Raw genomic sequence first — 12,515 nt, 5'->3', positions numbered from 1 at the left:
GGCTGCACTTTGGGTTGTGGTTGCCAGTGAGCATCCATCCCTTCCTTCCTCGTTGGGTTGGGTGTCACTGGCAGTCTGTACCTGCCTTAGCGTTGCTTGTTCCTACCTTTTGTCATCGTCATTTTGTTGGTTCGTACCATAGCGTATCCGTATTGTGTCCAATGGCCATCAGGATCCATGAAGGGAGATTGGCAGACGGATATTTCCGGACAACCTCGCCGTCAATGCCCACGATGTTGGATGTTGGAAAGTTGATGGTGTTTCAAGTGCAAAATGAAGATAAAGTAAAAAAAAAAAAAGCTGTATATGTACGAAAGGGTATCTCGATGCGTATGAATCCAAGAGAAATCGGAAATCCAAAAACCAAACTGTTTCCCCACTCTTCCAACGCAGATGCACAGAGAGGGCCCAACCTCGAAATCCTACTTCGAGATCTGCACACTCTCCACCACCACGCCTGACCCTTCCTGTCTCTCGCAGTCTGTCACTGGGCTCTCCTCCCTGTTCTTCTCCTTATCGCCCTCTTCCTCCGATATTTCTTCATCAGGCTCGGGGCCATCACCCTCATGCCCAACCCTACTCATCCCCTTTAAGGTGTCTCTAACGGTCTGCTCCTTCTCCAGGGCCTGCCAAAGCTCCACATCCCACTCCTCCACATTCCTGCCCTCACCACCCGCTTCATCCCAAGCCCACATGGGCCCCGATCCCCTCGCTGCCCCGCCTCTCCCGAGTGCAAGGAGCCCTTTCCATGTCTCCCACTGCATCCATTTCCTCCATCCCAGCCTCCATAGCCCGGATACGATCATGTTCCGCTTGATGGATTGGTAACCGAGTTCGACAGCGGTGAGCAGGCCAACGGCCGCAAAGAAAGCACCCCACCATGCTGGATCGGGGCCGAAAGAGGAAAAGAAGCCACCGCGGACCGCGTAGGGCCAGACACCCGGGGCGTAAGCGCCGGCGAGGAAGATTTGCCAAATCCACCAGCCTCCGAAGGTGATGCCGAATGCACCGAGGGTTATGCCCGTCTTGTAATGGGTGTCAATGATGCTGTCATTGGTTGACATGTTAGTGTCGTGTTCAAAGTAAAGGGTGAAAGGACGAGGAGGAAAGAACGTACAGCAACTTCAAGTTAGTCCACACAATGGCGACCGTAAAGACCAAATTGCCCACAGCAAACAGACCATTATCCTTCACCGCAATCCCACCGTAGAGTTCCCAACACACCCACCAGACCACCACACCCTGTGCAACAGCCGCCACCATCCACCCCAGATACTGCCTCAGATTCAACCCGCCGTCCCTCTGGCCCCAGACGTACAGCTCCGGCACAGCCATCAGTGTCTCCGCGCTCAGATCCTGTTCCCACACTCCGGGGACAATCACGCACAAACTGGTGAAGAGAGTGTTCAGCACCGTTAGACTCCATGATTCGTAAAGACTGGTGCCTGTGTATCCGGTGTACTGTTGGTACAGCTCGGTAGGCAGATAGAAGAACATTTCCTTCCAGAAGGTGGCGACGATGAACTTGGCGGTGCGAGCGTAATTCCATCTTCCGTGTACCAACAGTAGGCGGGAGAGGAAGCGGAACTGTGCAATGGCATAATCGGCAACTCGAGCGGCTTGCAACCCTTCCCGACCCGAGATGCCTACGCCGACGTGGGCGGCCGAGAGCATAGCTAGGTCATTAGCACCATCGCCTATGGCGAGAGTCAGGGGTGATGTTCGTTTAGGTGTGACGATGTAGGAGAGAAAGCCTTTCTTTTTGGGGGTAAGCGGTTGATGGGAGTGGTTGCGGATGGCGGTGACGAGCAAGGCTTTTTGGGCAGGAGAGGCGCGGCAGCAGATGACGGAGTCGATCGTCGGGATGAGGTTGTAGAAGAGTTCTTTGGCGTTGCCGTGAGTTTCTGGCTCATCGAGAGCAGCAAGAGTGTGACCGTCGATTACTACCACGGTGTGGTTGGGAATTGCAGTATGCATGGTTTCGGCCCGGATGTTCAACTCGTCGACGATGTCCATCAGTTGGCCTTCTAGGTTTCCTTTCGTGGCGTCGAGGATATAGATATCGGAAGTAGGACGGCAAAGGCGAGCCGAGTGGGCGATGTTGATGGCCGTTTCGCGCTTGTCGCCAGTAAGCATCCAGATCTTAATGTTAGCTCGTCGAAGACGCTCGATCGTCTCCGGGACACCCTTCTGAAGTTTGTCTTCAATAGCCGTGGCACCGATGAGGTCCAGCGTCTGCTCGACTACTTCGCCAGCCGCTTCGATGCGCTCTTGACGATCGACTAGACTCGTCTCTGCGTCGTGGTATAGTTTCTTCCATGTCTTGTACTCGGACTCAGACAAAAACCGACCTGCAAAAAGAAGGGTTCGAAGGCCCTCGGTTGCAAAATCGTCGATGTGTTTGAAGCACCGAGCGAAGATAGAACCCTCATCGCACACGGAAGGATCGTCAAGAAATGCGAACCTGCCTGGCACTGAGGCCACGGCAGCGTCCTCATAAGGTACATCATAGGACGCTGTGCGGACGGTGATATGGGGCCTGAGGCGATCTTCTGGTGCAGACAGTGACATTCTGCCCACCTCAAACGACTTGCTGCGGTTGTTGACTGGGCGCTTGCTAGGTCCAGCGATGCTGTTCTGTCTCGCCAGATTAATGCTGCGGCGGATTGTAAGACTTGGTCGGCCACCAAAACTGTTGCGTGGCTCTCGAGCCTCACTCCTGCGTTGCATTTCATGCTCGGCTTCCAAGCTTTTGCGGACCTCGTTGGCCTTTTGCTTTGCCAGTTGTGCCATCCTGAGCCGTGGAAGAATGACAGAGTCGGCACCCTTGGTGATCAACCATATCCTGTCATCAGGGCACCGGACAATGATGGACATGCGCTTTCGCTTGCTGCTAAACTCAATAACGTCGAGGATCTGGTAGGTGCGCTCCATTTCTGTGCCATCGCCGAGCGATATACGGAGCGTGACTTTGTGGGAGGAACGCTGGACCACGAGAAACCCAAGGTCTTGAGCAGCCTTGACAAGCGCAAGCTCATCCGGTGAAGCGGCCTGGAACTCAATCTCCCCGTCTCTAACTTCCGGCAAGCAGGTGTGGCAGAGGGCCATGGCAAGTATATACTGAACTGCCCTTCTCGAGAAAGGGGCATTTGGACGTAATCTTATGTACTCAAGGAGGTCCTCAGTTGTGACCTCTGGTTGGACATGGTCAGGTCGACCAGTCGACCGCCACTGTGAGGATGACCGACGCGGGTTCGGCGAGCGAACTGACATGACGGTCGTTGTCTTTGCCAACGCGTCATCGTATTCAGGGGTCGGTTCCAACATAACCCTCATCTCTTTCTCTTTGGTTCTCGTCTGAGTGAGGCCTAGTTCTTCCTGCTCCTTGAGAATATCCATCTCATGCAACCATGTCGTTCCGGCAATGCTCATCTTTCGGAACTTCATGACATTTTCAGTCAAAGTTCCAGTCTTGTCTGAAAACACGTAGCCGATCTGCCCCAAATTCTCGAGAATGGTGTTGGTGTTGCACTTGGCCGGTGTATCAGACACTTTGTCGTACATCTCCAGGTCGGAATTGAGCATCCACATCTGCCCGAGTTTGACAATCTCCAAACTAATGTATAGCGCTAAAGGGATGATGTTGTTAAACTGGATGAAAAAGCCGATAATGATATTCTGGAACTCCACTCCCAGATGCTTCAGATACCATGCCTTGCGTTCGTAGGCATCTTTCCAGATCAAATAGCCCATTGAGCAACCGACAGAAAGAGAAATAACCACCACAACAAGGCTGATGACAATCTTGTTAGCGATCTTTTCCATGGCCGGCTTCTTTGCCTTGGGGTGTCGGTCGGCGTTTCGTCGGAGTTTGCACTCTTCTCCCGTGTTGAGGACCATGCCGATGGCACATGTTGTGTTGCGTAGCGTGCAACCTCTGTACACCACTTCATTCAAAGTTAACGGCAACGTTTCACCGTCCACTGTTACTCTTCCGTCGAATCGATAGAGATCTGGGTTGGGATCCTCCACTACGAACTCGGCCTGGCAGTTGGCAATGCCTTGGATGGTATTGCAACGCTGTAGAGCCTTGGAGACGTGTTTGTTCTTGAGATTCGTCTCTCCGTCTAGGGCCATCGTTTCGATGTAGGCCATACCATTTTCGCCGTCGGCGTGCAACAAGACGATATCTGCAGGAACATCCTCATCGCGGGAGAGCTTGATGACATCGCCGACTTTCAGATCCTTCCATTGGGTGGCGTACCATTTGTATCCCGAGTCTGATATGTCCTCGTCCACAGCCCCTGTGTCCTTCTCCTTTTCTCTCCGTAGTCCAAACCCAGTCCGCCAATCCTGTCGACTGTCGACATAACCTATTGGTCGGAGAACGGTCGCGCTTCTTGCATTTTCCACCTTGTCGAGTCGATGGCGTTTCCAGTCATCGTATCCCTCCTTGACGACGGTAAGAAGGACGAAAAAGAGCAGGGGTAGAATAGTGGTAAAGTTTCCGGTGGTACTGACCCCCGGAATAGTTTGGGGCACACCGACGCAGAGGAAGTAGAAGTTGGCCAGGCGCGAGAACTGGAAGAATAGCTGCTTCGGTAGGAAGTCGTATACGGTGTATCGGGATGTTCGAATCGTGTTTGGTATGTATGCGCTCCCTCGCCGTTCGTCGATCAGGGGTGTGTCATGATGGGGTCGTAATGGGATATGTCGGCCGTCTTTGGAAGGCGGAAGTTCCTTTTCTTGAAAGATGAGCTCGAGGATGTATTTCTGATACAGCTGTTGTGTAGAGGCCTTGATAGTCCTGGTCACTGTTGTTGCTGAGGTGCCAGTTTTGCGCAATGGCGATAGGATGGCGGCTTTACTGAAGGTGTTGCTGCCCTTTTCCAACGAAACATTTTCGACACTGGCTCCTCCCTCGTCGGCCGTGCTCCTGGTAAAGCTCCTCATGGTGGTGCTTCTCCAAGAGGTCTGACATTCATGGCGTCGCTTGTCGGGATATGGAAATGGGTGGTGATTAGGTTGCGCCAGCGCATGTGTTGGATATCTCTACGCGGTACGTGTACTGTAGAAGTCACGGTCATCGACTCGATGGATTGGCGGGACGATCAGGTCATTACTGGGGCTCAGCTACGGTGTATCATCGGTGGTTTTGGCCGTTTGGGTGCCCCTGTATCGTTAATCGTTACGGTGATGGTCGTCAGCTTCCCGGCTTTTTCTGTGGAGCTGCACGGGCCCAGGGAGGAACCCGAGAAAATCTCTGGAGAGCGGCCCCGGATGAAAGTGTTGAAGTCAAGGGGTTCAATCGGGGGCGAGATCAGACTGAACAATCAAATCAATGCATCGGAAGAAAATCGAATTGCGACTGAAACGAGCGACGGAATCGGCAAGAAAGCGAGCGACTGGTACTAGTTGCGGTGGAAGGTGGTGAGTTTCTGCCGGAACAGACGGAAATTGACGATTGGGAATGAATGACGAAGGGAAAGAACAAGAGGTGGGATAAAGATGACAGCCCAGGCAGAAAGAGGGAAGGCGCCAAGATTGTCGACATCGAATCCAGAATCCTGCTTCGGATCCTTGTCCCTCCCGTCGCTTTCGTGGCTCCTTCCGTGATAGTGGAGACGGGAAATCTGCGCCAACAGGATGATCCCTGCCAATGAACGGACGACCTGGACCGCCGGTGGACCCACAATCCCGTCGCCCCACATTTCGGAGTTTGTCCTTTGCTTCCGTCCCGAGTCCGACTTCCCCGGTCTCAACTCTATATAACCTTATCTTGATAACAGAAGTCGAGAAGCATCGCCGTGGATGTCAACACCAATGCGGGAAATATTTCGTCAATGGAGATCTTGTGCTTATGGCGACACAACCTCGGGAACAATCCAATCTGTGAATCGTGACACGGCATTTATACAGAAACGACGGATACAAAAATGCCCCTTGTCGCCAACGACCCCCGCCGCTGGGTCGGGTCTCTGATCCAAGTTTCCCGCCTCGTGAAACCTAAACTGCCGCTTAGGAGGAGGCGCACTGTCGGGAAACTGCGTATATCCTGTGCCAGTCAAACACTTTAGCCAGCGTTTACCGACTTCTCCTCCTTCCCCGATCATCATCTCTTGCAACAACCGCTTCATCTCTCTCCCACAAAAGATACGCCGCTGTCGCGACCGGTCCTCCAAGCACGAACCATCCCAATGCCTTGCCGAATCGCTTTCCACCACCGACTCCAGCCGCCCAATACTGGTACACAGCCCAAGTGAGCAGCGCAAAGTTACCACTGTAAACATCCCACTGCAGAAAGTGCTTCGCCAACGGCCCCAACCACGCCATCCGGATCTTCTCCAAGCTCGACACGTCCAGAGACGGCGGATCCCACAGCGCCCTAGGGATACCCGAATCGATGTTCACTTCCTTCAATATCGCCGAAAGCCACGGGTAAGAGGCAGCCAAGCTTGCTGGTAACGCAGTGGGCGGCGTCAGCGCAATGGTCAGGAAGCCCAACTGAGCGACCACGCAGAGGGTCATAGTAAACTTGTACACTGGGCTTGCGCCGGCCGCTTTCCTCCCAATAACCTTGTTGCTGTTCCCCTCTGAGCCAGCACCGGAAGAACCAAACAAGCTCTTGAGGAAGAACATCAAGTTAGCCTGCAGAATGGGGAATACCTGCCAGGTAGCCATCCAGTTCTGATGCTCAGCTTGCGGGATGAGCTGGGGGCTTGGTAACCCCATCATGAAGGCTGGAACGAGGAAAGCCATCGTGATGCACGCCGGCAGCAGAGCCATATCCCCCGCGTTGACGACCAACGCATCGACATCGCTGCCGCTTGCCACAGGTGATGTGAACAAATGAATGATAAAGTAAATCGGGCCAGCAATGGTGTATGACAGTAACTGCATACCCATTCCCCAGAATCCAGTCCTGTGATAACCGTTTGTTAGTCAACCTTGTCCGTGTCCTCTTTCACCACCCTCACCCTCACCCCCAATATTAACCGGGCCAAAAAAAAAACAAGCAAAAACCACCCAACTTACCAACCAACCACCCTCGCCAACCCCCCCTTATTCCCTTTCCTCGATCCCTCCACACTCACCAACCCCCAAGCACCCGCAAACTGCACCAGAGCCGCCCAGAGCGGCACATCAACCTCCCACGTCCTTCCCCCCTCTTCTCCCTTCACCAAGTGAAATCCCTCCAGCCACGGCCCCTCCCACTTCCCCTTTCCCATATCCGGCCCTCCAGCATCCAACCAAGCAGCAAAAAACGTCACCAGCGTAACCAAAATCTTATCAATCGCGTCTACCCTCGTATACACCTGCTTCAACTCATAACCGGCGACGGCCGAGGGGCCGCCGGTCTTGATCTTGGTAAGAGCAGCAAAGAACCCATTAGTGAACCCCGTAAACATCCCGCCGTAGGCACCAGTCCCGAGAAAGGTAAGGATGAGGAGGATTGCGAGACATTTCCCCGCGAATCCTACAAAGCCCGAGGTGCGCCGCGCTTGGAGCTGGGCTATGATGGAGGTGCGGCGGGGGCGGGTGTCGGGGGATGGACTGGGTCGGGGGGTTCGGTGTTCCGTTTGGCCTTGGGTGCTGCCCCAGGTGCTGGGGGTTAGACCGGCTGATGGTGGAGGAGATGGGATCCCCATTTCGGATTGATTGAAGTTTGGTCGGGCGCAGGTTGTGTGAGGAAAAGGGGAAAAAGTAAAAGAACGAAGGGTGGTTGATGAGAGAAACTGTAGCTCGCATATGGAAGAGCAGCATGCTGTGTACCTAGAGGAGCCAGCGTAGAGCCCAAGCTCCATGCTCCGAGGTGTCAGTCCAACCTTGGCATGCCGTCGAAGACCCACTTTGTTTTGGGGCCCTGTTGCGTTGCTAGATGTTGTCCACGTCTTTTGACGTCCATTATCAATTCTAGATCAAGTGCATACGTTATGGAATGATTGGGTGAAAAGGACCCGATTCGTAGAGTCATGAAGTAACCATGATGCCACTGAATTGATTTTCATTTTTGGGATCGATGTCAGAGCCCAATGTCTCGGTCCATCGGATTGAGCTGCACAGGTATTCAGGGTTAGGGCTAACCGTTGGAGTTGTTCGGATCATCAACACGGCCATGATAACTTCAACATACATTCCAATAGTGGTTTGTTTATTGGCTCGAGACCTCTGGTCAACTATCCTAGGCGTAGGAATATCTAATTGGAATGCTGTTTTGGGAACCTGACAAGCCATATTGAAATCCTGTTGGCGAGGTTTAGGACAGTTCGGCATTGATCTCGTCCAGTGTGCTACGAGGACCAAGCTAGCAAATAAACCAGTAATAGATAGTAAACTTGGTTGAACAAGCTCATGTTATCGTATCGCTATCCAGTAGGTATCCATGTTGACAAACCGCTATTCCTACGAGAGGGTATCCGTAACCATATTCGCAATCCAGAGAAACTTTCTCAGCCGAAAACCAAGCGCAAAGCCCGATACAACACCAAACGCCAAAGTGCGCCCATCATTGCCCGTGATTCCCTACTTCTTCAGCTTCTCCTCACCCCCGTCCTTTGAATCTTCATCTTTCGAGTCCTGATTTTTCGCGTCGCCGTTCCCCTCACCAACCAGTACGATCTTCTTTCCTTCCGGATCATCCAACGTAAACTTCCTCGTCACCACCACCTCACCATGTCTCTCCATGAACCTTCCCCCCATATACCCCAGTTCCTCCGTCTTCATGAGCTTCCTCAGCAAGCCCATCGTATCCGGCGGGAACGGTCCCCCAGGCAACGAGTGCACCTCTCTAAACACGGAATTATCCGACTCCTCCTTTGCCCCGACTGTTTTCAGATGCACAATAACGCTGACAATTCTCTGAATCCTCTTAACTAACGGCAGCAGCTGGGGGTGCATATCCGGCGGGAACGGCGCGGGGGCCTCCAGATCGGAACCAGGGGGGATGGGCTGTTCGGTAGCCAGCGTCTCGGCATCAAGGTTGTATAGCCGGACCGTGTTCACGAGCGCCTCCACGCAGATGTGGAGGGGGGTCAGGTCGAGACAGCCGCGCAGGATGCCCTGGTTGGGGTCCGCACCGGCGCTGAGCAAGGTGTGCACCGTGTCCCAGTGGCCGTTCAGAGCGGCGTCAGTGAGGGAGCTGAAGGACGGCTTTACGACCATGAAACCCCGCTGGACTTGGGTGATAGGGTGTCCGAGGGGTTTACGCTTGAGAATGGCTCTTACAACGTCGTTGTGTCCCTCGTGACAGGCCTAGGGGAGTACACGGGAGGTCAGTCTAGTGGTCAGGACGGTGAGGGACTGACTACCTGAGAAGTAAAAAAAAACTTACAGCTTCAAAGGCAGAGAATCCATAGTGATGTGGCGTGAAAGGGTTCCAACCCCCCTTTTTGGGAAGGGATGGGTCTATGGAGTGTTGATTGCTGGTATCGGCATTGGGAAGTCCTAAACGTGCACCCTGAAGCTTGATAAGCTCACGGAGCACGAACTGGGAGATCCTGGTCCCGGGAGGCGGGCGAAGAAAGTCGCCTGAGGATGCTACTTGGTCTTGCAATAATCTGGTGGTGGTTGAAGGATTCCGGTATGACTCGTGTGGATCGGCTGTCGTACAGTCCATCAGAGCTTCGACCAGCTTCCTGTAACCACCCGCTGCAGCCTCTGCCATGGGCGTCAAAAGACAGCCATTGACGGCGTCCGGGGAACAACCTTTGGTGATAAGGAGGCCTGCGGATCCCCAATCGCCCTTGCTACAAGCGAGATGAAGTAGCGTCGGTTTGGTGCTGAGACAGTGAATCCTCCCAGTCACGTCGATATCGGCCGCATCCCACTCAACGAGCAATTGAGTGGCCAAAGGCAACGCTGACTTTTTACTATGAGTCAAGACCAAGGCCAGCATCGCTTCTTGAGTGAAGACGCCGCTGAGTGTCTTGACCACGCTGTGGAAATAGTTCTGCGCTCGAAGTTCTATATTCCTTCCTCCGAGGCAGAACAGACATGACACATTACTGGCATGACCCCTTTTGATCAGCTGCTCGACAATCGAGTAGAGTCTGGAATCATCAAAAGTATAGCTGACTTTTTCACCAAACAAACCTAGGAGCGAGCATAACGGTCTATGTCCTGGCTTCTCCCGATCTCCATGTTTATCTAGGCGAAGGGCAACTTCGGCCGCGTATTGCCAGCAGCCACGCGATATGTTTGCTTCAGTGCTGTTTTCGAGAATTGTCGCCGTGACCCAGTAATCTGCATGGTTACCACGCTCGAAATATCGCCACATCAAAGTGATCAAGTAAGTCCGATCATATTGATGGGGAGACCGAGGTGATAATCTTCCCACACGCGTACCGTAGCGTAGTAGCAATATTATGATCTGCTCGATTTCTGGTGACGCAATCATGCCACTGATCAGCTCCAGGGCGGTGACTTGACCGATTCGACTGGAAAGGTTTGGGTCCGCCCCGGCTTCCAGAAGGGCCTATGAACCAAGTTAACAGGTGCTCATTAGAAAACGGATTGCTGGGATGTAAATGGTGATGTAAACCTACCTCGACGATAGTCACGTTACCGCGCAGGGCAGCCTTGCACAACGGTGTCATCCCAAACGCATCTGGTCTGTCAACAACAGCGCCTCCCTCCGAGAGAAGTATTCGGATTTCAGCCACGAACCCTCTGTCGACTGCTCTTAACAAAGCGGTTTCACCAACTAGACTCACGGGTGCGTTAACCTCACCGTTGTGCTGGATGAACACTCTGATGAATTCCTGACGATCGATTGCCCAGCGTGCCTGGCCGCCTGGCCGCCACACAACGCCCGCCTGGGTAGCTCGGATATACCTGGCTCCCAGGGCAGAATACACGTATGGGGCGTTTGATTGTCGGTGTTCGGGCAATACGTGTTCTTGGGGGTTTTGCTGGCGTTCCTGTTCTGTAGGGTCTCGACGTTGGAGGTTCGCCCCGAATTGCACGAGTTCGGTAGCTACCCTAAAATTACCTATGGCACACGCCATCAGAAGGGGCGACATGGCCATACTACCCCATGGAGTATCTAGCGGGACCCCAAGATCCATCAGACAGAGGCATATTTGGCGAAGATATTCACGACGCGGACACAGCGTGAGGTAGTGCATCGCAGTGTTGAGACGAGCATCGGTTGCCCTGGGGTCTAGCAGACGATCTACGTCTGCCTCATGCCTAGGGGTTAACAGAGGGCCGCGGTTCAGCTCACGGTACCGTTTCGCGAGGCGCTGTACAACTTTTAGACAGCCATTCGCAACGGCACTTTGGAGTGCAGTGACACGAGGACCACCGTCACACGCCAGCAAAGGCGCACCCCGGTCGATAAGAAGCAGAGCGACCTCTTCATTCTTACTGTTTGGGTGCATTGTTCAGAACAGGCAAACGAGGAATATGCCAAAAGGCAAGGGCTCAAGACTTACCTGCATATTGCGTAATGAAGAGGATACCATGTCGGGACATTAGGAACATCGTGAACCTCGAAGCCTTCGAAGATGCTTTGCAAGTCGATGCAGTTGCAGAACAGGTACGACAATACTTTCTGGCGTGCCCCAACGTCCAAGAGGTACGTAACAACATCAAGATGACCACGGTAAGATGCGCGAGCAAGCGGAGTCGCATAGACCGGTGCCTCGGGATCTTCAAGATCATCATCGATAGGCATGTTGATGAGCAAGTCCCTTTCTGTCTCCCCGGTGCAATGCGATAGCGCGGTTCTCATGACCAAACAGCTGCCATTATTGGCGGCCCAGCGCGCCGCCTCTATCTTGCCGAAGTGATTGTATAATTTCTCAGTCAAGACAGCGTGACAATATCTGGAGACACGAATCAAAAAGGCACGGTCTTTGAAACCAAGACGTTCCCCGATATCCAGGAGAAGTTCGGCCGGCAAGGTGTTCAAATTAGGTGCGGCCATGTTGTTGATAAATGGAGTGGCGGCCACACTCCAACTGAGCGGCGAAGGGAGTGGTCTGAATGGCCCCAATTCAGTCATGAATTCCGGTGCCGGCCGGCGTTCAGCAAGCACTGTTAGCGGAAGCTGGAAGTCAAAGGTAGAGTTACTTTGGCCGATATTGTTTTGCTGGTCGTACTGTGGGTTCCAGGGTCAGGATAAAATCAACCGTGGAATTGCTGAGCAAAGTATTGGACCTGGATAGTGGGACATTAAAGAGATAGTGATGGACGGCGGATAATATTTGGTCAGGATGATGTTGATGATGGATGCATTGTTTTGGTTTGTATGGTGGTGAACCCGTTTGGGTGTACAAGTGATGCCAGGGTACTATCCCTAACCCTTAGCCTGTGTCGTTCGTCACGTGTGGAGAGCTTTATGTAATCAAGAGCTCCGGTTTCCAATCGAGCTTGGCAGGCAGCTTCAATGCTCAATGCAGGTGAAGAACACCTGCCCCTGTTTGGCTATGCTAGTTGTGCTAACAGTCAACCCCCTGGAACATACAAACAGACCCCACTAACGTGTTAGTAGTTGCAAGTGCCCCATGACA

At 53.1% G+C, this 12,515-nt stretch overlaps 3 protein-coding genes across 3 annotated transcripts; all 3 read right to left on the bottom strand.

Moving 5' to 3' along the window:
- Positions 1–422: 422 nt before the first annotated feature.
- On the bottom strand, positions 423–5,724 carry SMAC4_01068 (uncharacterized protein; the record flags this gene model as incomplete). Its single annotated transcript, XM_003350128.2, has 2 exons — positions 1,118–5,724; positions 423–1,047 (listed from the first exon to the last, which is right to left on the bottom strand). Exons 1-2 carry the CDS (start codon positions 4,951–4,953, stop codon positions 423–425), a joined length of 4,461 nt encoding a protein of 1,486 aa, XP_003350176.1. The 5' UTR covers positions 4,954–5,724.
- Positions 5,725–5,746: 22 nt separating this feature from the next.
- On the bottom strand, positions 5,747–7,649 carry SMAC4_01067 (uncharacterized protein; the record flags this gene model as incomplete). The annotated part of the gene is made up of 2 exons (XM_003350127.2): positions 5,747–6,922; positions 7,036–7,649. The coding sequence occupies 2 exons, from the start codon at positions 7,647–7,649 to the stop codon at positions 6,085–6,087; spliced, it is 1,452 nt and encodes a 483-aa protein (XP_003350175.1). The 3' UTR covers positions 5,747–6,084.
- A 687-nt stretch (positions 7,650–8,336) lies between these two features.
- Positions 8,337–12,500, bottom strand: SMAC4_01066 (uncharacterized protein). Its single transcript, XM_003350126.2, has 4 exons — positions 11,436–12,500; positions 10,545–11,367; positions 9,332–10,474; positions 8,337–9,252 (listed from the first exon to the last, which is right to left on the bottom strand). Exons 1-4 carry the CDS (start codon positions 12,005–12,007, stop codon positions 8,524–8,526), a joined length of 3,267 nt encoding a protein of 1,088 aa, XP_003350174.2. The 5' UTR covers positions 12,008–12,500; the 3' UTR covers positions 8,337–8,523.
- Between the last annotated feature and the right edge of the window lie 15 nt (positions 12,501–12,515).

The sequence above is a fragment of the Sordaria macrospora genome, chromosome 3 (assembly GCF_033870435.1).
Source record: "Sordaria macrospora chromosome 3, complete sequence".
In the NCBI taxonomy this organism is placed as follows: Eukaryota; Fungi; Ascomycota; class Sordariomycetes; order Sordariales; family Sordariaceae; genus Sordaria; species Sordaria macrospora.
This window is presented reverse-complemented; position numbering and strand designations above follow the sequence as displayed.